The sequence below is a fragment of the Elephantulus edwardii genome, unplaced genomic scaffold (assembly GCF_000299155.1).
Source record: "Elephantulus edwardii isolate Elephantulus edwardi_28Jun2011 unplaced genomic scaffold, EleEdw1.0 scaffold00050, whole genome shotgun sequence".
Classification (NCBI taxonomy): Eukaryota; Metazoa; Chordata; class Mammalia; order Macroscelidea; family Macroscelididae; genus Elephantulus; species Elephantulus edwardii.
In genome coordinates, this window is record NW_006399800.1 from 13,175,926 (window position 1) to 13,197,161 (window position 21,236).

At 38.0% G+C, this 21,236-nt stretch overlaps 1 protein-coding gene and 1 pseudogene across 1 annotated transcript in view; both read left to right on the forward strand.

Moving 5' to 3' along the window:
• REEP5 (receptor accessory protein 5) overlaps nucleotides 1-20,166 on the forward strand; it is a 50,437-nt gene extending 30,271 nt beyond the window's left edge. Inside the window, exons 4-5 of the mRNA XM_006886685.1 lie at nucleotides 10,195-10,363; nucleotides 19,980-20,166. Of these exons, the coding sequence (XP_006886747.1) occupies nucleotides 10,195-10,363; nucleotides 19,980-20,029 (219 nt within the window). The 3' untranslated portion in view covers nucleotides 20,030-20,166. The remainder of the gene's footprint in view (nucleotides 1-10,194; nucleotides 10,364-19,979) is intronic.
• Nucleotides 527-1,866, forward strand: LOC102874568 (annotated as a pseudogene).
• Nucleotides 20,167-21,236: the final 1,070 nt, after the last annotated feature.

The window sequence follows — 21,236 nt, forward strand, 5'->3', positions numbered from 1 at the left end:
GCAGTGGTGATGAAAGAGGAGGTTCAGGCCTCTCTGAAGGACTTAGGAGGATAAAAAAAGTCCCAGGAATTGATGGAATACCATTTGGGCTCACCAGGTTGTGCCAAGAAATCTGGAGGGCAACTACCTGGCCAACTGACTGGAAGAGATCCATATTTATTACCATTTCAAAATAAGATGACCCAACAAAGTATGAAATGATCGAAGAATATTACTCATATCACACACAAGCAAAATCTAGCTAAAGATTATCCGGAAATGACTGGAACAGTCTATTGACTATGATTATGTTTGTATTGTTGCATTGATAATAAATATATGCCTGAGAGGCCAAACTTTGTATTCTGTGTATCACTTTTTTTTTTTTAGTTCATTTAAGATTAAGAATATTTTCACATGTTATTCAATACTTGGACATAAATTACCAGTTCATTATAGACAGTAATGTACTTAACTCTCCAATTAATAGCTATGTAGGACATTTTTCTTGCTATTAGAAATAAGTCTGTGCAAAACCTATGCCAGAATGGGAAAGGAGAAGACCCATATCAACATTGTCATCTTTGAACATGTAGATTCTGGCAAGTCCACAGCGATTGGCCATCTGATCTACAAAAGTGATGAGATAGACGAGAGAACTATTGAGAAATTTGAGAAGGAAGCTGCGGAGATGGGAAAGGGCTCCTTAAAATATACCTGGGTCTTGGATAAACTGAAAGCTGAATGTGAGCGTAGCATCACCATTGATACCTCCCCATGGAAATTTCAGACCAGCAAGAACTGTGTGGCCATCATTGATGCCCCAGGACACAGAGACTTTCTCAAAAACATGATTACAGGAACATCACAGGCTGACTGTACTATCCTGATTGTTGCTGCTGGTGTTGGTGAAATTGAGGCTGATGTCTCAAAGAACAGGCAGACCCGTGAGCATGCCTTACTGGGTGTGAAGCAACTGATTGTTAACAAAATGGATTCCACCGAGCCACGCTACAGCCAGAATGGAGATGAGGAAATCATTAAGGAAGTCAGCATCTACATCAAGAAAATTGGCTACAACCCTGACACAGTAGCCTTTGTGCCAATTTCTGCTTGGAATGGTGACAACATGCTGGAGCCAAGTGCTAACATGCCTTGGTTCAAGGGATGGAAAGTCACCCGGAAAGATGGCAGTGCCAGTGGGACTACACTGCTTGAAGCTTTGGATTGCATCCTGCCACCAACTCATCCAACTGATAAGCCCCTGTGTCTGCCTCTCCAGGATGTCTTTAAGATCTTGGGCAAAGTGGAGACTGGTGTTCTCAAGCCTGGCATGGTGGTCACATTTGCCCCAGTCACTGTTACCACTGAAGTAAAGTCTATTGAAATACACCATGAAGCTTTGAGTGAAGCTCTGCCTGGTGACAGTATTGGCTTCAACATTAAGAACGTCTCTGTGAAAGATGTTCAACGTGGCAGAGTGGCTGGTGACAGCAAAAATGACCCACCCATGGAAGCAGCTGGCTTCACTGTTCAGGTGATCATCTTAAACCATCCTGGCCAAATCAGTGCTGGTTATGCACCTGTACTGGATTGTCACATAGCTCACATTGCTTGCAAGTTTTCTGAGCTCTAAGAGAAGACTGATCACGGTTCTGGTAAGAAGCTGAAAGATGGCCCCAAATTCCTGCAGTCTGGTGATGCTGCCATTGTGGATATGGTTCCTGGCAAACCCATTTTTGTGGAGAGCTTCTCTGACTACCCTCTTCTGGGTCATTTTGCTGTTAGATACCTGAGGCAGACTGTTGCTTGGGCATCACCAAAGCAGTGGATAAGAAGGCTGCTGGAGCTGGCAAGCTCACCAAGTCTGCTCAGAAAGCTGAATGAATATTGCCCATAACACCTGCCACCCCAGTCTTTGTCTCAGAACTGTTTGTCTCAATTGGCCATTTGAGTTTAGTAGTAAAAGACTGATCAACGATAACAATGCATCATAAAACCTTCAGAAGGAAAGGAATGTTTTGTGAACCATTTTTCCCCCCATGTGGCAGTTTTAAGTTATTAGTTTTTAAAATCAGTATTTTTTAAATGCAAATAGCTTGACCAAAAATTTGTCAACAGAATTTTGAGACCCATTAAAACAAGTTTAGTGAGAGAAAAATATGTCTGCAGTGAATATCTTTTTTGCCTCATCTTTACCCTTAATAATTCCCAGGATTTGTTTTCAGAACAAATTGAGTAAACTCTGACAGGTCTATATCCAGGACCAGACTATCACTTATGCTGCTTCCGCTAATTGACAGCATAACATTTTTCTTCTTAATCTTAATTTCACTCTCTCAATGCTGTCAAGTTTGAACTGTCTAAAAGATGACCCTCCAATGGGTTGTCCACGGCTGTAAATCACACGGGCCGAGATTGCCACTCTTTCTTTGAGGACATCAGGGAGGTGCCGTTTTAGGTTAGCAGTGGCAGCTCTTTATGGAGAAATATAGGGAAACTTTCCCTTTAACCAATTGTGGTTTTAGCTTTTATTTGTGCATGCTGAGCGGTCTTTTAAATTTAGTCTATCACTTTTCTCTAGGGTACATGGCAAAGGCTTCCTAAGACTTATGCTTCTGAACAAGTCCTTGCAACATCATCAAGATGTCAGTGTTGAAATCCTGTTTTTTCTGGCATTAACTTTCTGTTCTGACCAGGATAGTACCCCAATTGTGTCTGTTGAACTCATCCCAATCTTCTAGCTCTTCTAGGAGGAAATACAGTGACTACCACATTAAATCACAGCATTATATGGTCTATTTCTAATTTAAGGATTCATTGTTTCAGTGCTAGTAAGTGTCAGGAGTCCAGCGAAAATAGCATGTTTTTGTTCTTGAGTCAGAACCAACTTATACCTGACTGTCCAGCAAGTTTTCAGAGGCAATACATCTCACAGAAGGAGATTGCCCATCTCTCCCTCGGAGCAGCTGGTGAATTTGAACTGCATGCCTTTGGGTTGGCAGTGCAATTCTTTACCACTAGGCCACCAGGACTTCCTCAGTAATTTTTTATAGCCTAGGATTCTCAAATTACAGAAAATAGTTGGCTTGCATTTGCCATGGAGACTGTCATCAGTGGAACTATGAGGACAACATGACAAAAAGGAGATGGCCAGATGTGTGTCTGGGGCTTTAACAAACTCAGGATATTACTGGAGTGGAGAATAAAGTTTAAGTAGATAAGAAAAAAATTATGAAAATTGGAAGCTTTCACCTTGAGAATTAAGGAGTAATTAACTTTGTCTTAAATATAGGAATGCTCTTTCTTCCGAGAATTAGAAAAGTTAAGGATGTAAGTAAAAAAACGGTTAATTATTTTACTCTCTCAAGAGAAAAACCTGCAGGTATCTGAAAGAATAGAATTAACAGGCTGGCGTATAGCCTACAAGTAATCACATCAGAAAGGTAATAAATAGAGACATTTGACTCAGGTCCTGGCTGGTTCACCTGCCATATTTCTTCCAGAAAAAAACATCATCTCCTCACCAGATTGCTGAAGAATTGATATTTGTATATGTCAATAGGACTTTTATATTACTGCTATCTTGTATACTTTAAGTATACTCATTTAGGACTTTCACAAAATCCTGCAGAAAAGAAAAAGTTAAAAGTTGTCTTACTTAAAGATACAGACTTCAGCTCTTCTGAGTCTTATTCCAGCAAGTCAGTGCCATTTCATCTGGATACTTATGATTTTGATATTATGATCATCTGTTTCTCTGTCAGTAATCCACTCCTGAAAATCAGACATCACACCCAAGAATAACCACCATGAACATGGTGTATATTGTCTAACTGGAACCAACCTATAGCTAATCCTCCAGCAGATTTTCACAGGCACAAGGGAGGGGACTGCTTGTCTTTCTCCTGCAGAGCAGCTGATGGATTCAAACCACATACATTTGCATTGTCAGCACAGTTTCTCATCACTGAGCCACCACAGCTTCCTACAAAGACCCTATTTTCCATTATTTTAATTAGAAAAAAATACATATCAATCTTTAATTCCAAGCAGTGTCCTAATACTAAACAAAACACAGAAAACATTACCTGTTCACCAGTGAAAAAAATACCATTAAAAATGTTAGATAGGAAAAACAGCTCTCTATTGTCCAAATAGTTACTGTTTTTGGGAAAGAACAATTGCTTTGCACAAAATGTATAATGAATTACTATATAGAAAATGAATTTTCTCTAAACTAACACACACATCACAATAAAAATTGAAGAACGCAAAACAGACTTGATTTGTATGCATTAAACACACACCCTTTGACATTCTATAGAACGTCTACATGAGATTCTGATTTCCTACTTACTAGTTTATTCAGATTAAACTAAATTTTGGGTAGGCATATGGAAGAAGATGAATTGCCATGAAAACTGCAGCAGTGGACCACATGTGTCAGAGATAATGAGGATGGCGCAGGATAGGACAGGGTTCAGATCTGTTGTGCACAGTATTGCTATGAGTCATACTTGACTCCCTGGCACCTAACAACATGCATGTATTAGGGAGCGGAGTCCATAGGGAACTGTGCTGCTAACTCTTAACAGTTTGAAAACACCAGCAGCTCCACAAGAGAAAGATGGACATTCTCCTCTTACGCAGTTGAAATCCTCACATCCACTGGAGGGTCAGCTGAGTTAGTTCCGACTGGACAACAGTGAAATTAAATTTTTACATATATAGTGATATTTTCTATATAAGCAATCATTGGGATGGTGTGTAAAGTTTGCATATTAAAAAGATCAAGTGTTTCATTCTATACACTTTTATCACAATTATAAAACAAACCCAAAAAAGGCCATATATGGGGACAAGTTAGCCACAGAGATGTTCTGCAGCATGTGCTTGTGAGTCACTGGCACTAAGCAGAGGAGTGAAGGCTAAAACCAGTGAAAACTACAGTCATGTAGTTCTCCATTTAGGGTTAATGCAGATGTGGAGCTCAGGAAACCAAAGTTCTCTAACAGCATCTTATCAGTCGTAGGGGATAACTGCAGATCCTGGAGCCCAGAAAAGGCTAGAGCAGAGCAGCTGGAAAACCGCAAATGAACATGGAACTCAGCACAGACTGAGGGGATCTTGGAGAACTGACTGCATTTTAGGGCCTAGACCTTTAAGAGAAGTACTCTGTCACAGTAGATCTTTAAGGGTGAGTTTTTGAGTGGTTGTATATTCACATCATTGGCTTTTGCTTTCAAGTCTGTATCATGATGATCACCTCATGTGTTAGAAATCTGCTCCGTAAGTTTTCCTTCTTTTTTTTGCCCACTCATGTACATTTTTTTTTCACTCCCTCCTTCTACCCATCACTACCCTTTGATTTCTCCTCCTTCCTAACCTGTTCTCTTTCCTTGCCTCTTTGTTTATCCATACACATTTCACTGGTTATCCTTCTATTTTTACAATAATGGTCTTACAAAATACTTGTTATTAGGTGCTGGAGTTAGTTCACGCAACATAATGCTCTTGGGCCTCTTTCATATAGTATTTTTCAGAATTGTTGCTCTTGAGTGCTACATTGTATTCCATCTTGTGAATATACCATAGTTTCTCAATCCAGTCTTTTGTTGATGGACATAAGGTTTTCTTGTCCTTTACAGAAACACATCAGTAGGCATGAGGCCTTTTCTTCTCTGCAGCCACTAGGTGTGTTTGAACTGCTAGGAATCTGTGCATTCATATACATAATATTATTGCATGTATGTACTGAGACAACTAGATGGCTAGTCTGACTTTTTCTCTTCCCTTTCCTTCTGCCATCTTTCCCCTTCTTTTGATTTCCTAATTCTGGACATCCTTTTTCTTCTAGGAGTTGAGCTCAGTAAATTAGCTTTGGGGTCTGCCAGACACCTGAGAGAAAAGGTGATTGTTGTTATGTCCTGTCAAGTCAACTAAGACTCATAGTGACCCTCTGAACAACAGATCTGAACCTTGTCCCATTTTGTGCCATCTCACCATCTCCAATACACTTGAGCCCATTGCTAGTCATGGTGTCAGTCCATCTTGTTGGGGGCCTTCCTCTCTTACAATGACTCTTCAAAGAGTATCATCTATGAAGACAGCAAAAGGCCACTACAAAGATGGGAAAAGAAAAGGGATGTCAGAAGAGACTCAAAATTATACTAGAACACCAAGAAACCAAAACAAAGGGAAGAAATAATGAAGTAAAAGAGTTCAACAGAAGATTTCAAAGAGCAGCTGCAGAAGACAAAGCAAAGAATTACAACGAAATTTGCAATGAGCTGTAGTAAAAAAAAAAATAAAAAGGAAGAACTCACTCAGCGTTTCTCAAACTTAAAAACACATTTAAACCTTGAGTTGCAGTTCTGAAGGATGCCATGGGAAAAATCTTGACTGTTCCAGGAAACATCAAAAGAAGATAGAAGGAATACACAGTCACTATACCAAAAAGGATTGGTCAACACTGAACCATTTCAGGAAGATCCAGTGGTAGTATGACAGCAATCTGGTATAAGATACCACTGCATTGTAAAGTGGACTAGGGGAGGAAGCAACGTGCAACAATACATGAATGAAAACCCAATCTCTAAACCTTTGTTAAAATCACAATAAAAATATAAATTTAAACTAAAAATGAAACAAAAAGAACCAATGGTAATGAAGGAAGAAAGTTAAGCTTCATTAAAGGTATGTGCAAATAATAAGGTCCTAGGAATTGATGGAATATAATTGACATTTTCCGATAAACAGATGCAACCATGGATGTACTCACCAGGCTGTAGCAAGAAAACTGGAAGACTGCTACCTCACCAATTGACTGGAAGAGATCCACATTTCTTCTCATTCCCAGAAAAGGTGATCTAACAGAATGTTGGAAATTCTTGAACAGAGTCATCAATAGCACATGCAAGCAATATTGCTGAAGTTACTAAAAAACAACTAGAACAGTTCATCTACAGAACTGCCAGAACTTTAGGCTGGATTTCGAAGAGGCCATGGTACCAGGGATATATCATTGAGACTACCAGAGTATGTTTATCTGTTTTATTGACTATGAAAGGCATTTGACTGTGTGGGTCACATGGAAATACCAGAACACTTGATTGTGCTCATAATAAGCCTGTACCTAGACCAAGAAAGGTATGTGTCAGGGCTGTATCCTTTCTCATACCTGTTCAGTCTGTATATTGAATCATTCAAAAAGCTGGACTTGTTGAAGAGTGTGGCATCCAGATTGGAGGAAGACTTATCAACAAGCTGCATTATGCAGATGACAAAACCTTGCTTGCTGAGAGGTTGAAACAATTGCTACAGAAGATCCACTACTACAGCCTTGAACATGGATTGCATCTCAACAGTAAGAAAATAAAAGTCCTCACCACTGGGCCAATAGGCAGCATCACAATAGATGGAGAAAAGATTGAAGTTGTCAATGATTATGTTTGTCTTGGATTCATAATCATTACCCTTGGAACCAACAGTAAAGAAATTAAAAGATTAGTTACAGCAGGATAAAAGAATCGCTGGTTTAAAATCAAATCTTTGAGATTGTGGCGATGTATTGCTCTTAGGTTAGTGTTCAGCATTTGGAAAGCAGTTTCTTTTATTTCTCTAATCCAGAAATTACCAAATTGTGAGGAATGCAAGGAGATAATCTTTTTGGCTGTTACATATTCACTGATTCTACTTAAGAGTATTTTATGAGTGTAACAATGAATGGAAATCCAAAATCTCTGTAAATGTTTGTTGAAATTAATAAAAACCTAAAAAAAAGTATTTTATGGTGTTTTCTAAATAACATTTTGCATGAACAATGTTTGGTTATATTAGTTGTATTTCATTATTTAGGAATAATGAAATACAAGCCCTATTTTACTCTTCTTTTTCAATATTGCTTTGATAATTGAGGGTTCTGTGGCTTCCTAATACAAAGAAGGTTTCTGGAGTTTTGGTGGGTGTTGTGTTGAATTTAATACATTCCTTTGGAGAAAGTACTGAAATCTTAATTATATTGAGCTTTCCAATCTAGGAGCATGTTATATCCTTTCATTTATTCAGCTCTTGCCTAGTTTCTTTCAATTATGCTTTATAGTTTTCTATATTTAAGTTTTACCTTTCTTTAATAAATTTATTTTTAGTACTTTATTATCTTGCATGCTATTCTTGGTATTTTGAGTTAATAAAGATGAAAGCATAATACTAATTTCCGAGTACTGATGAATTGAGTTTCTGGGCACAGAAATGTGCATTTTATACCCAATTTCTCTATTTTAGTGTTATTCCTGTAACAGCTGTGCATCTCTAGAACAGTTTTTTAAAATGAGATCTTAGGCATGGCAGGTTCTTAATTACTTTAATAAATTCATTTATTTGGAATAACAAGGTCCAAGCCTCTGTCGAAGGCATAAGAAGTTGAAAAGTTATTACTTAAAGAAGAATTTGCAAAGAGCTGCATGGCAATCCCAGAGGTGTGTGATTTGAATCCACCAGATGCTCTGCTGGAGAAGGAGGGACAGTCTCCTCCTGTATCAGTCAGATCTAATTTGATGGAACACACAATAATAAAATTTAAAAAATTTAAAGAAGAATTTGTAGGAAATAAAGATATAGAATCCCAGAAATTGACTAGCCTTTTTATAAACTTGTCTGTGTAAAGCATGATACAGTTATAGAGTAAGACATTTTTAGCATATTGTTTATTGGACATTCTAGGAAAATTAAGCATATAACTTGGAATATTCTCCTTTTTTGCTCTTTATGGAGAATTAAACTGCTTGAATGACTTAAAGGGCTTAGTTGTTATTTATGATTTAAATAAATAGAAAAAGATTACATATAGTATTGCAATTCCTGCCTTTATGTTAAAAATAGAATTATCTTTTTTTTTTTTTAATTTAATGGTCAACAATCTGCGTTATGCAGATGACACAACCCTGCTCACTGAAACTGAGGAGGATCTCATGCACTTGCTGCAGAGGGTCAAGGACTGCAGCCTTCAGTATGGACTGAGGCTCAATGTCAAGAAGACAAAGATTCTCACCACTGGACCAATCGGTAGCATCAGGATGGATGGCGAAGAGATTGAGATTGTTCACAGCTTCAGTTTGCTTGGCTCCACGGTCAACACTCTTGGCACCAGCAGCCAGGAAATAAAAAAACTATTGCGATGGGAAAGTCTGCTGTTAGGGACCTCTCCAAAGTACTCAAAAGCAACGGTGTCTCTCTGGAGACTAAGGTGTTCCTGATACAGGGCATGGTTTTGACAATCACTTGTTATGCATCAGAGAGTTAGACAATGACTAGGGAGGACAGAAGGAGAATTGAAGCCTTTGAGGTGTGGTGCTGGAGAAGAGTATTGAGTGTACCATGGACTGCCAAGAAAACAAACAGATTCAGCCTAGAGAGGGTTAAACCAGGCTGCTCCTTGGAGGCAAGGATTCTGGGGCTTCGCCTGACATTCTTTGGACATGTTGTAAGGAGAGACAGGTCTTTAGAGAAGGACATCATGCTGGGTAGAGTAGAGGGACAGTGCAGGAGGGGAAGACCCTCTATGAGGTGGATTGATTCAGTGACTGGGGTATTCGGGATGGGTGTGTCAGAGGCAATGCGATTGGCACAGAATAGTGCAGGTTTTAGGGCTGTTGTACATAGGGTCGCTATGAGTTGCAAACGACTCGACGGCACATAACAACAACAATGGCAAAGTAGAGTAGGAACAATGTCTGTGTTCAGAGTGAAGCAAAATTAGTAGTGACTATAGAGATTCTTAAAGGCTAAAAATATATCAAAACCTGAGATAAAGAAATAATTCAAGAATTGTCACATCTTTCCTACAGCAGAATGAATAAATGTGACCTGCTTACGAGATAAGCTTATTGACAGCAAGCCTTACAAATCTTAGCCTTATTTGCATAGTGCTTTGCACATGTAGGTAAATACTATACTTCTAAAAATTTATTTTTTTAAGAGTTACAATTAATAAAAGCCTCTTAATAAAAAGTGATCCAACTTAGGTAAGTAATGAAGTTGCTGGGCCTTTTGCCTTCTTTGTTTTTCAGGCTCAGCTAGTCCTTGACCAAAACCTGTGTGTGGAATTAATCCTGGCCCCTTATTTGTTACTCCTTGAGTGGTGGTAGAAGTGTGCACTCTCATTGTGCCCAGTTTTCTCCTGCTCCTACTAATGAAGCTGATTCTTGTTTGCAGTGTGGCTTCTTGTTGTGGTGCATGGCTCCAAGCCCTTCCAATGGGGCGGAACTGCTCTACAGGCGCATCATCCGCCCTTTCTTCCTGAAGCATGAGAACCAGGTAGATAGTGTGATGAAGGATCTGAAAGACAAAGCCAAAGAGACTGCAGAAACCATCACTAAAGAAGGTAAGACTCGGCTTGGTTCAGTATATGAAAGGAGATACTAGCCCTTGATTGAACCCTGGTGGGTCAAGCCTCTAGCAGTTCAAATCCACCAGCACTTGCATTGAAGGAAAATGGGCAATCTCTCATGTGATTTAGAGCCTCCATAACCCACTGGAGGGGAGGATTTAGCTAGAAGTCAGTTCTTACTTAATGGCAGTGAGTAACCTGAGACCCACATTGCAGGCTTCCTTTTCTTACTCGCTTTCCTCAGCTAACTGCCAAAACTAGTCAAGAATTTCTTTGCAAAGATTTTAGCTGTTGTCCTTAACTTTCTCCAAGAGTCTTCTTTCATAAAACATTAAATGTTTATAGTGGTAGCACTGGGATCCAATAAGTTGAAGTTAGAATCCAAAAGCTTTGCTTATGTGACAGGTATTGAATATGAGAGGAATCAAAGAGGCCAAGGTTATTAACCTAACTACTTGTTGCTAGGTGCTGTAGAGTCAAGTACAACCCACAACAACCCTTTGAATAAGCGATCTGAACTGTATCCATCCTGTGCCATCCTCACAATCTCAACATACTCAGATCTGTTGCTACAGTCACTGTGTCAGTCCATCTGGTTGAGGATCTTTTCCGGCTGGCTCTCCACTTTTCCTAGCATGATGTTCCTCTCCTAGTAGCAACATGTCCGAAATATGTGAGACAGAGCTTTGTTTAAGGAACTCTGTGGTGATACCTTCTCCAAGAGACATCTATTCAACTTAGTGCTTATACTATTTGTCTTCAAATTAAGCATTCTTTTGACATATTAAAAAACAAACAAACAAAAAACCCAGATAAATCCCTTGCAGTTAATTTGATAAAAAACCCAACTTATCCCTTTGTTGTTAAGGGGTTGATTTCAACCCAGTATGTACAGTAGAATTTCCATTAAGTTGGAGGAGACTGGGCAAAACAGACTTAAAGAGGAAGGTAAAGAACATTATAAATTTGAGATTCCTATTAAGTGATTCCTTTTTGCATCAAAGAACCAGTTAGATATAAGCATCCATTTATCCAAGAGTTAGGTCTAGAGGTTTATATATTTAAGAGCCATCAACTTTTGAGTGCTATATTAAATATGAGACTGGATAAGATCTCTGAAAAAGTGAATGTAGGTAGAAAAGTGGAAGGAGTCTGGGTACTGAGCTCTTGAAACTTCCAGTGTAGAGCTTGGGGAAAATGAAAAGACACCAGTGGAGCAGAGTGATGTAGGACCAAGACTGGCTCTTGGAACTGGTGATCTTGACAAAACCAATTTTATGAAATGGTGCGAGCAGAATCCTGACTGGAATACATATGAGAGAAAGGCTTTAATGAATTCATGAAAATTTCCTGCAAAGGGAAGCAAAAGAATGGGCCTTTAAAGTGGAAGAACAGTCCATGGTCCAGAGGAAAAAAAAACCAAAACAACCAACCCAATTTTTAAAGGCAAGAAACAAAGCATGCATGAAATTAATGGGATAGAACCATTAAAGAACTAAAAATGATGCCTGTGAGAGAGTGAATCACTGAGTAAGCCAGAGGAGTCAGGATCATAGTGTACACATAGAGGCATTGCCCATTTGTTCAGGCAACAATTTGTATTGATAGAAGGCAACTCAGGGATTATTGGTAGAAAGGATGCTATTGTTATTCAGTGCCAGCAAGTCTACTACAAGTCATAGCGATCCTGTGAACAACAAATCTGAACCTTGCTCTTTCCCTCTACTATCCTCACAGTCTCTAATGTGACCCAGCCCATTGTTAGTCACAGCGTCAGTTCATCTTGTTGAGAGTCATCTTTGCTTTCCTTGACCTTCGAGCCTTCCTAGCAGGATGTCTTCTTTTCCAAGTACTAGCCCCTCCTGACAACATGCCTAAAGTATGTGAGACCATTTTCACTCTCCTTGTCTCTAAGAAGCCTCCTAGTAGCACTTCTTCCAAGAGACTTGTTTGTTCTTTGGGCAGTCCAAGAGGTAGCTATTCAGTACTCTTAACACTACAATTCAAAGGCATCTGTTCCCCTATTACAGAGAAGATAATGCAGATAAAATAAGAGTTTATAGGGATGATTTTCTTATTGCTTCAGACTTCCTAGTAAAGTTGGAAAGGGTCAGCTGAGAGTGTAGATGAAGGAAGTGACAGATGCAAAGGGAAGGTTTGAAATAGTTGACTAGAGTGAGAGTTCAATAAATGACCAGGTGATAAAAATATTTTAGGTTTCACAGGACATCATTTCTTTTTGAAGCTAGTCATTTGTGCATTATGGTACTAAAGCACCAAAGGTAACACATAATACGTATGGTTGTAGTTTGTTGGCTTGTCATCTAGGACCATGAGGACAGTGAGAGTGAATAGACCAGGACAGTGTCATGTGATTGCCAGGCAGCACTAAGAGCTCATTTGAATTCTATGTTCATGAATCTTATGGGATTATTTTTCTCCAGCTGTGTTGATGAGGCTGTTGAATAGGTAAGGTATTATCAGAGTTGTGATTTTGTTAAGCACAAACTACAAAGGGAGAGTGGGACTAGGGAGTGTGGTGGTGGTTTTTTCCTCTTTTTTTTTTTTTATTAATTTTAATGAACATTTACAGAGATTTTGGATTTCCATTCATTCATTGTTGTACTTTTCTCCCTCCCCAGCCATTCCCCCCAGTTTGCTTCTCTCTTTGAAAAGTAAAAGAAAAATTCCTTCATTGGTATACAGTCCACCCACACACACCCCCCCACACCCCCACCCCCCCGAGTACACTTCACTATGCAACCTTAATTCTGGACTCTTGTGATAACCATAATACCCTATCATATATTGCTTTTAAACAGTTCTCTCCCTCATCTGTTTCAATGCAGTATACATAATCTATCCAGTTTTTCTCAGTCTTACCCCAACCCTGATGTCAGTCCCATTCTACAACAGTGGCATCATGCAGTATTTATCCTTTTGTGACTGGGATATTTTACTCAGCATAATGTCCTCCAGGGTCACCCATTTTGAATAATATTGCATGAGTTCCTTGCTTTTCAATGCAGCATAGTATTCCATTATTTAAGTATACCACAGCTTTTCTATCCATTCGTTTGTTGATGGGGGTAGTGTGGTTTTAATGTTTGACCATGAGATTAAAACTGGATAAAGAACAAAATGAGAATATGTGGGAAATGAAGAACAGGTAGGAGTAGGAGGAATAGGTTATAAAACTAAGTTGAGTGAAGAACAAAGATAAGAGATGCTAGTCTGAGAATGACATGCTTGCCGTTGAGATCATAGCAGGATACGCACTTACTAGAAAAGACACGGGTTGTGAGAGTGAGTGGCTGGGTTAGGATGCTGTACATAGAGTGAGGATTCATGGAGAGGAGTCAAAAGTCAAAAGAGGTCAGAGTATTGAAAAGTCATTTAAATTAAGAGTGATGTTAGAGAGTGACTGTAAATTAGGAGTTGAAAGGGTAAGTTGGCAGAGTAGGCCAAGGGTCAGAGATGACTGGAAAAAGAAGTCCAGTGGAGATAAGATTTGTTGACATGAGATTCTGAAAGGGCCCATGAAGAACAAAGGCAACACCTACCAGACCTTCAGACTCAGTGGTTCTAGGGTCATGAGGGGGGAAGCAGTCACCAGTTGAGAGAGCTTCAGGGAAAACAGTATCCAGATTTGTCCAGACAACCACATTTGTGTAAGGAAGCATTTGGAGACCTAGATGAGGGACGACAGACAGCTGCTGCTCCTGGGCCTTGAATTCCAGAGGGCGTAGTGTAAAAGTTTTTAGAAACTGGAGAAAAGTTGGAGATGGACATGACTTGAGCATCCTTTAGAGTTCTGTGGCAATTAAAATATGGGGTCCTGATCACTATGGAAACAGCATATCCCTGCCAGGACACTTTTCAGAAGTCCCATTTCTGCCTCACAGGCATCTTCCTCACTGAACTCGTATTCAGGGCACACAGCTCTGGTTACTTCAGTAAATTTTTCTAAGATACTAAGTGTTTTCTAACTTCTAGCTTTCTACTTTGGAATAGCTGTCTTTTTTTTCTTTAATCTTTATGTGGTGAAAGATGAATAACAAAAAGTTGCCACTTTGATAATTTTTAAATGTGTCAAATTATAATTTTATATTAAGTTTTATTTCTATTCACTATGTTGTGAAACCCTCACTACATTTATTTCCAAAACTGGCTTTTTTCCATTTAATGATTTGTTGAGCATCTTTTCATGTGTTTATTTTCATTTGTATCTTTACTGTGGAGAAATGTCTATTCTGATCTTTACTCATTTTAAAAATTGCGTTATTTGCATTTTTACTGTTGATGTGTAAGATTTTTTTTTTTATTCTAGGGATTAGACTTATACTTGACATCAAAACTCAACCCTTTGTCTTCAAGTTGATGGACTCTAGAGCAGAGTAGTGTCCTGTAGGATTCGGGTCTTTATGGAAGTTGGCTGCTGTACTTTCCTCTCACATAGTGGTGGCTCGTTTTAAACTACAGACCATTCGTTAGCAGCCAGATGCTTAAGCACCATGCCGGTCTGTGAATTTTTTCATTCTCTTAGAGGGTCCTGGAATGCATAAAAGTTGTTAGTATTTATAATGTTCAATTAATTTCTTATTTTATTGCTTGGGACTTTGATGTCTTAAGAATCTGTTGCCCAAAACAACTATGAGATATCATCTCACCCCAGTTAGAATAGCAAAATTTAACAAAATAGCAAACATCAAATGCTCTCGAGGTTGTGGAGAAACTGGAACCCTTATTCACTGTTGGTGGAAGTGTATAATGGTGCAACCACTGTGGAAGGCAGTATGGTGCTTTCTCAGAAAGTTGCAAATAGAGATACCATTTGACCCAGCAATTCCACTACTGGGAATATACCCCAAAGAGACCATACTGACATCCAAGCAGATATATGCACACCCATGTTTATTGTGGCTTTGTTCACAATAGCAAGGAGTTGGAAACAACCTAAGTGCCCATCAACAAACGAATGGATAGAGAAGCTGTGGTATATTCACACAATGGAATACTACGCTGCTTTGAAAAACAAGGAACTCATGGAATATTATTCAAAATGGGTGACTCTGGAGAACATTATGCTGAGTGAAATATCACAGACAAAAGTACAAATATTACATGGTGCGACTGTTGTAAAAGAGGACTGACCTTGGGGTTGGGGAGAGACTGAGTAAGATGGGTTCAATAATGTATACTGCACTGAAACAGAGGAGGGAGAGAACTGTTTAAAAGGGATATGTGATTTGGTATTACTGTCATGACAGGAGTCCAGAACGAAGGTTGCTTAGTGGAGTGAAGTTGGTGGGAGGGATTGTAAAACAATGGAAGAGTGTACTGGAGGGGGAGGGAGAAGATTTGCAACAATGAATGGAAATCCAAAGTCTCTGTAAATTTTCATTAAAATTAATAATAATAAGAAGTAGCATAAAAAAGAATACATTGTCACAATCTGATTATGAAAATTTACTCTTAACATTATACTTTAAATTTAATGATCTTAGCTTTCATATTTAGGTGGTTTATCTATTTTGGGTTAATCTCTCTAGATGGCATGAGTTAGGGCTTTACCTTCATTCTTTTGCATATGGAAATCCAGCTGCCCCAGTACCATTGTTGAAGAGATAATTCTTTATTCACTGAATGGACCTGACCATAGGAATAGGAATAGGAGCTTATTTTGTACTCTCAATTCTATTCCTTAAGAGTCTGTATGTTTATTTCTATGCCAGTTTCAGTTTGATAACTGTAGTTATAAAATAAGCTATCAAAGATTGACCGTTCGGGACTTCCCCGAATTCTATATGAATTGGAGGATTGGCTTTTTTATTTTTGCACAACTGTTGGGATTTTGAAAGGGATTGTAATGAATTAGTATTACCTTGGATATTATTGCCATCTTAATAATACTGTCTTCTTATATATGAAGAGAGTGTTTAGGTCTTTTCATTGCTTTCTGTAATGTTGTATAGTTTGCAGTATAGAAGATTTTCAGTGGCTTTTCACTAGCCAGATTACATATATTCCTAAATATTTAATTCCTTTTGATGCAGTTGTAAATGGAAGTGCTTTCTTAATCTTTTTTTAAAATATTATTCATTGCTACTTATAAACACAACTAACTTTTGTGTGTTGAGTCAGTACACTGAAAATGGGCAGAGTAGATTGGTTCTAATAGCTTTCTTGTAGGTTATTTTGAGTTTTCTATATCTAGGATTATTATTTAACCTACAGATAGAGACAATTTTTCTTTTACTTTCCACCTACTTCCTTTTTCCTCATTTATTTAACTAGAACTTCCACTATAATATTAAATAGCATGTGATGAGAGGGAACTTCTTAGTTTTGTTTCTGATGTAAGAGAGGAAAGTTTTCAACATTCAGTATGGTATTAACTGTGGGGTTTTTTTCATAATATCCTTTATCATGTGGAGGAAATGCCCTCCTACTGTTAACTTTGTGAATGTTTTTATCATGAAAAGGTATTGGATTTTCTGTGTCCCATAAAATGATCATATGGTTCATAGTTTTAGTGATGTGGTATCTAACATTAATCTGTTTTCTAATACAGAACTATTGTATTCCTGGGATAAATCTCACTTGGTCACAGTATGATAATTCTTGTAATACACTATTGGATTAATCTTTCTAGATTTGAGGTTTGCATAGATATTTCATAAGGGATATATTTAATTTTTTGTTTTCTGTAGTATCTCTTACTTTGGTATCAGGGCAATGCTAGCTTCACACAATTCATTTGTAACATTTTTCTCCTATTTTTTGGAAGAGTTTGAGAAAGATTGGCATTGGTATACATTTCTTAGCCTATTTATTTTCTTAGATAGTAATATTCCAGATCTAGTTTTATATAGAAACAGGAGTGTGAGAACTAAAATAAGTTCAGAGAAATTTACAAGCTGATACATTGTAGATTTTTCTTAAAGCTTCTGGATTCACTAGGGAGTAAAACTTTATAAAGGGCTACTTAGGAGACAGGTTGCAGTTTCTTCTTAACAGGAATTTTATGGAGTGAATGGAGAGCAGCTGTCAGGCAATTGAAAGACAAGGACAGGCTTCTTGGTTCTTGTGACCGAGACTCTGGGCTCCATTACAAACAGCTGCAGTTTGTGGAATCTCACAAACTCCTCAGTCACCAGCCATTTGCCAGTTAGGGAAGAAAGGTATTAGTTGCCTACAGATGTAAGAATATTTTCTTGATTAAACTAGTATTGTTTCCTATGGCTGCCAAGCAGTAAACTCTTCCTAAATTAGACAAAAATGGTGTCATAATTAAATAGCAATATTCATTTACCCATACCATCATTTCTAGGATAGCAGCTGTTAGAAATGACAATCCCAGAAATGAAGACTTTCTGATTTTTTTTAAAAAACGAACCACAAAAACATGGAAGTATACAAAGACCTAGTGCCATCACATTGAGATGCAGGGAAATCGTAATAAGCAAGCACCAAGATACAAACAAAAATGACCTAGTTGTACAGAGGAACACTTAAGGAGCTTCTGCTTGGCTTTTTGTGTTAATTTTTTCTTTGCTTGTTCTGTATCAGGTGAAGGTTTACACAGTTATACAGTGAAATCATTTAAAAATAATTTTACAAATTTTTCTGTGACTTTGGTTACACTTTTTACATTTTATCCACATTCCCAGTATTTCCCTTACGCTAGTCCTGTTTCCATTGATCTAGCTTGCATTTTTTTTTCATCTTTGCCTTCAAATCAGTATTTACTGTTAGGTCTCAGGTAGTTATTTAAGGGACACTACTGAGGGGTGGTACTGTTTCTTGTATAACATAGACTATTATTGTTGGACTGAAAATTGATTTTCAGGGATGATTTTCAGTTTTGGGTTAAAAGTATATCTTAAGGGCAATATCCTATGGGGGGTGTTCCTGTAGTGTCTTATCAGTCTTAATAAGTCTGGTCCTTTTTTATGAATTTGAGTTCCAGGGGTTTTTTTGTTTATTAGCTAGGACCGTCTTTTGTGTCTCTGATTAGAAGGGTTGGTAGAAGGGTATTCAGGTACCATCTAGTTATCTGTGTCAGGTTAAAAGAGGCTATGACTCGTGGGGACTTAGTCATGATTTCCTTCATTCATTTGCACTTTGGATGGGTAGGTACCAGTAGTTGTATCTTCGATGGCTACTCAAAAGCATTTGAAACCCAAGGAGCTACTCACCAAACTAGTGTGTAGAACATTAACTTTGGCAACTGATAGACTAGCTTACTCCCACAAAGACTATGGTCCTAAGCCCTTGAGCACAGTTAATCAGGTCCATGGGTTCTTTGGACATATAACGGGGCCCCCGCGTGCTTACTGTACCTTTGGATATACATGCAGCACACAGAAATGAATTTACATAGGGTTATAGCTGTACCTTCTCATGATGTGCCTGAGTCATGTAGACAAACATGCATGCACCTTACCTTTGTAACCACAGTATTTTCCAGTGGTTGTTACTATTACAAAGTTGAGTATGTCTTTAAAAAAATAACCCAGGCATGTGCTCATCAACAAAGAATGGATAGAGAAGCTGTGGTATATTTACACAATGGAATACTATGCTGCATTGAAAAACAAAGATCTCATGAAATACTGTTCAAAATGGGTGACCCTAGAGGACATTATGCTGAGTGAAATATCTCAGTCACAAAAGGACAAATACTGCATGGTGCCACTGTTGTAAAACAGGACTGACATTGGGTTTGGAGGAACCTAAGAAAAGAGTGGATAAGTAATGCATACTGCATTGAAACAGATGAGGAAAAGAACTGTTTAAAAGGAACATAGGATTAGGTATTATTTTCATGAAAAGATTACAGAAAAAGAAATGCATATTAAAGTGGACTATGGGCTCGGGATTTTATAACAAAGAATTTGTTTTTTTCCTTCAAAGAGAAAATGAACTGGGGAGAGGGGTGGTCAGGGAGGAAAATGTGCAACAATGAATGAATGGGGGAAAATTAAATGGAAAGAATATGCTGTAAAAATACATATGTTGCCTTAAAATATAATGAATTAAAAAACCATTTAATTTAAGAAGAATGGGGGGGAACCCCATTTCTGTTTAGCTGGAACTGACTCACAGCTGACCCTTCAGTGTCTGTGAGTTTTCAGAGGCCAGAAATTGTGAGGGTGGAGATCATTCGTTTTACTCTTTGAAGCAGTTGGTGGATTCAAACTGCCTGCCTCTGGGTAGGCAGCACAGCTCCTTACTCACTAGGCCACCAGAACTCCCTTGAATCTGTTACCGTACTTAATCAGAGTTGTTTCTTTTTCATGTTATCTCCTTTGTTTTTATGTTTCAAGCAGAACAGTAGCAGATAGCTTAGGTGATGCTTGTCAGTACAAGGGGTTTAATTAACCTGGATGACTATTAGGAGCTCCTTTACTCACATTCAGGATTTGTGCTCTGATGAGGTACGGTACTGTGACCACTTCTTGGAGATCCTCTGCATCTTGATCCCAGACATTAGTATGTCCTTTGAACATGAGTCACCCGAGTCTTGTTATCTAGTAGCTACATTAGACATAAGAAGAGCCTGTGCTGCAAACCAGTTTCATGGATTTTCTTTCCCTCCTAATAGCCAAAAAAGCCACGGTGAATCTACTGGGGGAAGAGAAGAAGAGCACCTAAACCATGGATGGATGCAGCCTTCCTGCCCTCGTCTGCCCTTCCTGTTAGACCTGATGTTATAATAGGGACTCTGGTATAATCATTTTAATAATGTTGCCTTGGATACATTTTTGATAAATTAAAAAAGAATGTGTTGTGAGGTTTTTTGCTTATTTTTACTGCCTATATACATAGGGAATATTTTAATTTAAATTTAATGCAGTGGGCAATGTCCAAATTTTCAGAAAATGTATTTTGTCTCTAGGTAGGGAAAGATACATGTTATTGTCCTGCAGGAAATACAAGTGTAAAATAAAATCATGTATGTATCTCACAGGGCTGTACTTAACTGGACTTTTCTCAGCATGCATTTTCTCTGTACTAAGATAGGATATCTTTATGGTTCTTCATGTAATTTTGTGTGATTCTTCTATGTTTTTAATGTAGTTGTGCATATATATGTATGTATATTTGTGTGTATATATATACATATAGAAAGAGCTATCATGATCGGGAATATGCATAATTTTCATGGGGAATTGGGAAAAGGGGGAGGTTACATGGGTCACCAATATCTGCTGCACACAGTATGATCACCTGCCAGATTCTGAAGGTCCCATTGCATACGTGTAATCAGCTAAGTAATCCTTTGTTAAATTACTACTAATGGTTAATATTGCAAATGAGCCGAGTAAGTGAGAAATGAGGTTGATTGATGGTTGACTTAGTTACTTTCCTAACACTGGAGCAGCTAAAAATGGAGACAACAGTCTTGAAAGTAATTTTACAATGTAGTTGGGATCTATAGCTCCCGGTTCCTTATGGAACTAATAATAGTCTTGTGGATGTTAAAAAAAGGAAAATCTGTTTATGAGCTTTCTGTTTCTAAAATATTAAAGTAGAAACCATCCTTATTTTCACCTTCAAAGTTGAGGAACATGTTGGTTTAGTCTTTTTTCTCTACCAAGTTTTTTGTTTAGGAAAAAAAAAATACATGTGTGTGTGTATATATATATATATGGAACTTCCAAAGACTAGACCAATTTTTATTATATATGTTTTTGTTTTTATCATTACCAACAACATACTAATGATGACACCAGCTCTAAGAGCAGTTCTGGAAGGATGAAAGGAAGCAGAATAGAACCTCCGATTTAGTTGGCAGTAGATTTTATACTACTATCACCTTTCTGGCCTTCAGAAACTTAAAGATCAAATATAACAAGCT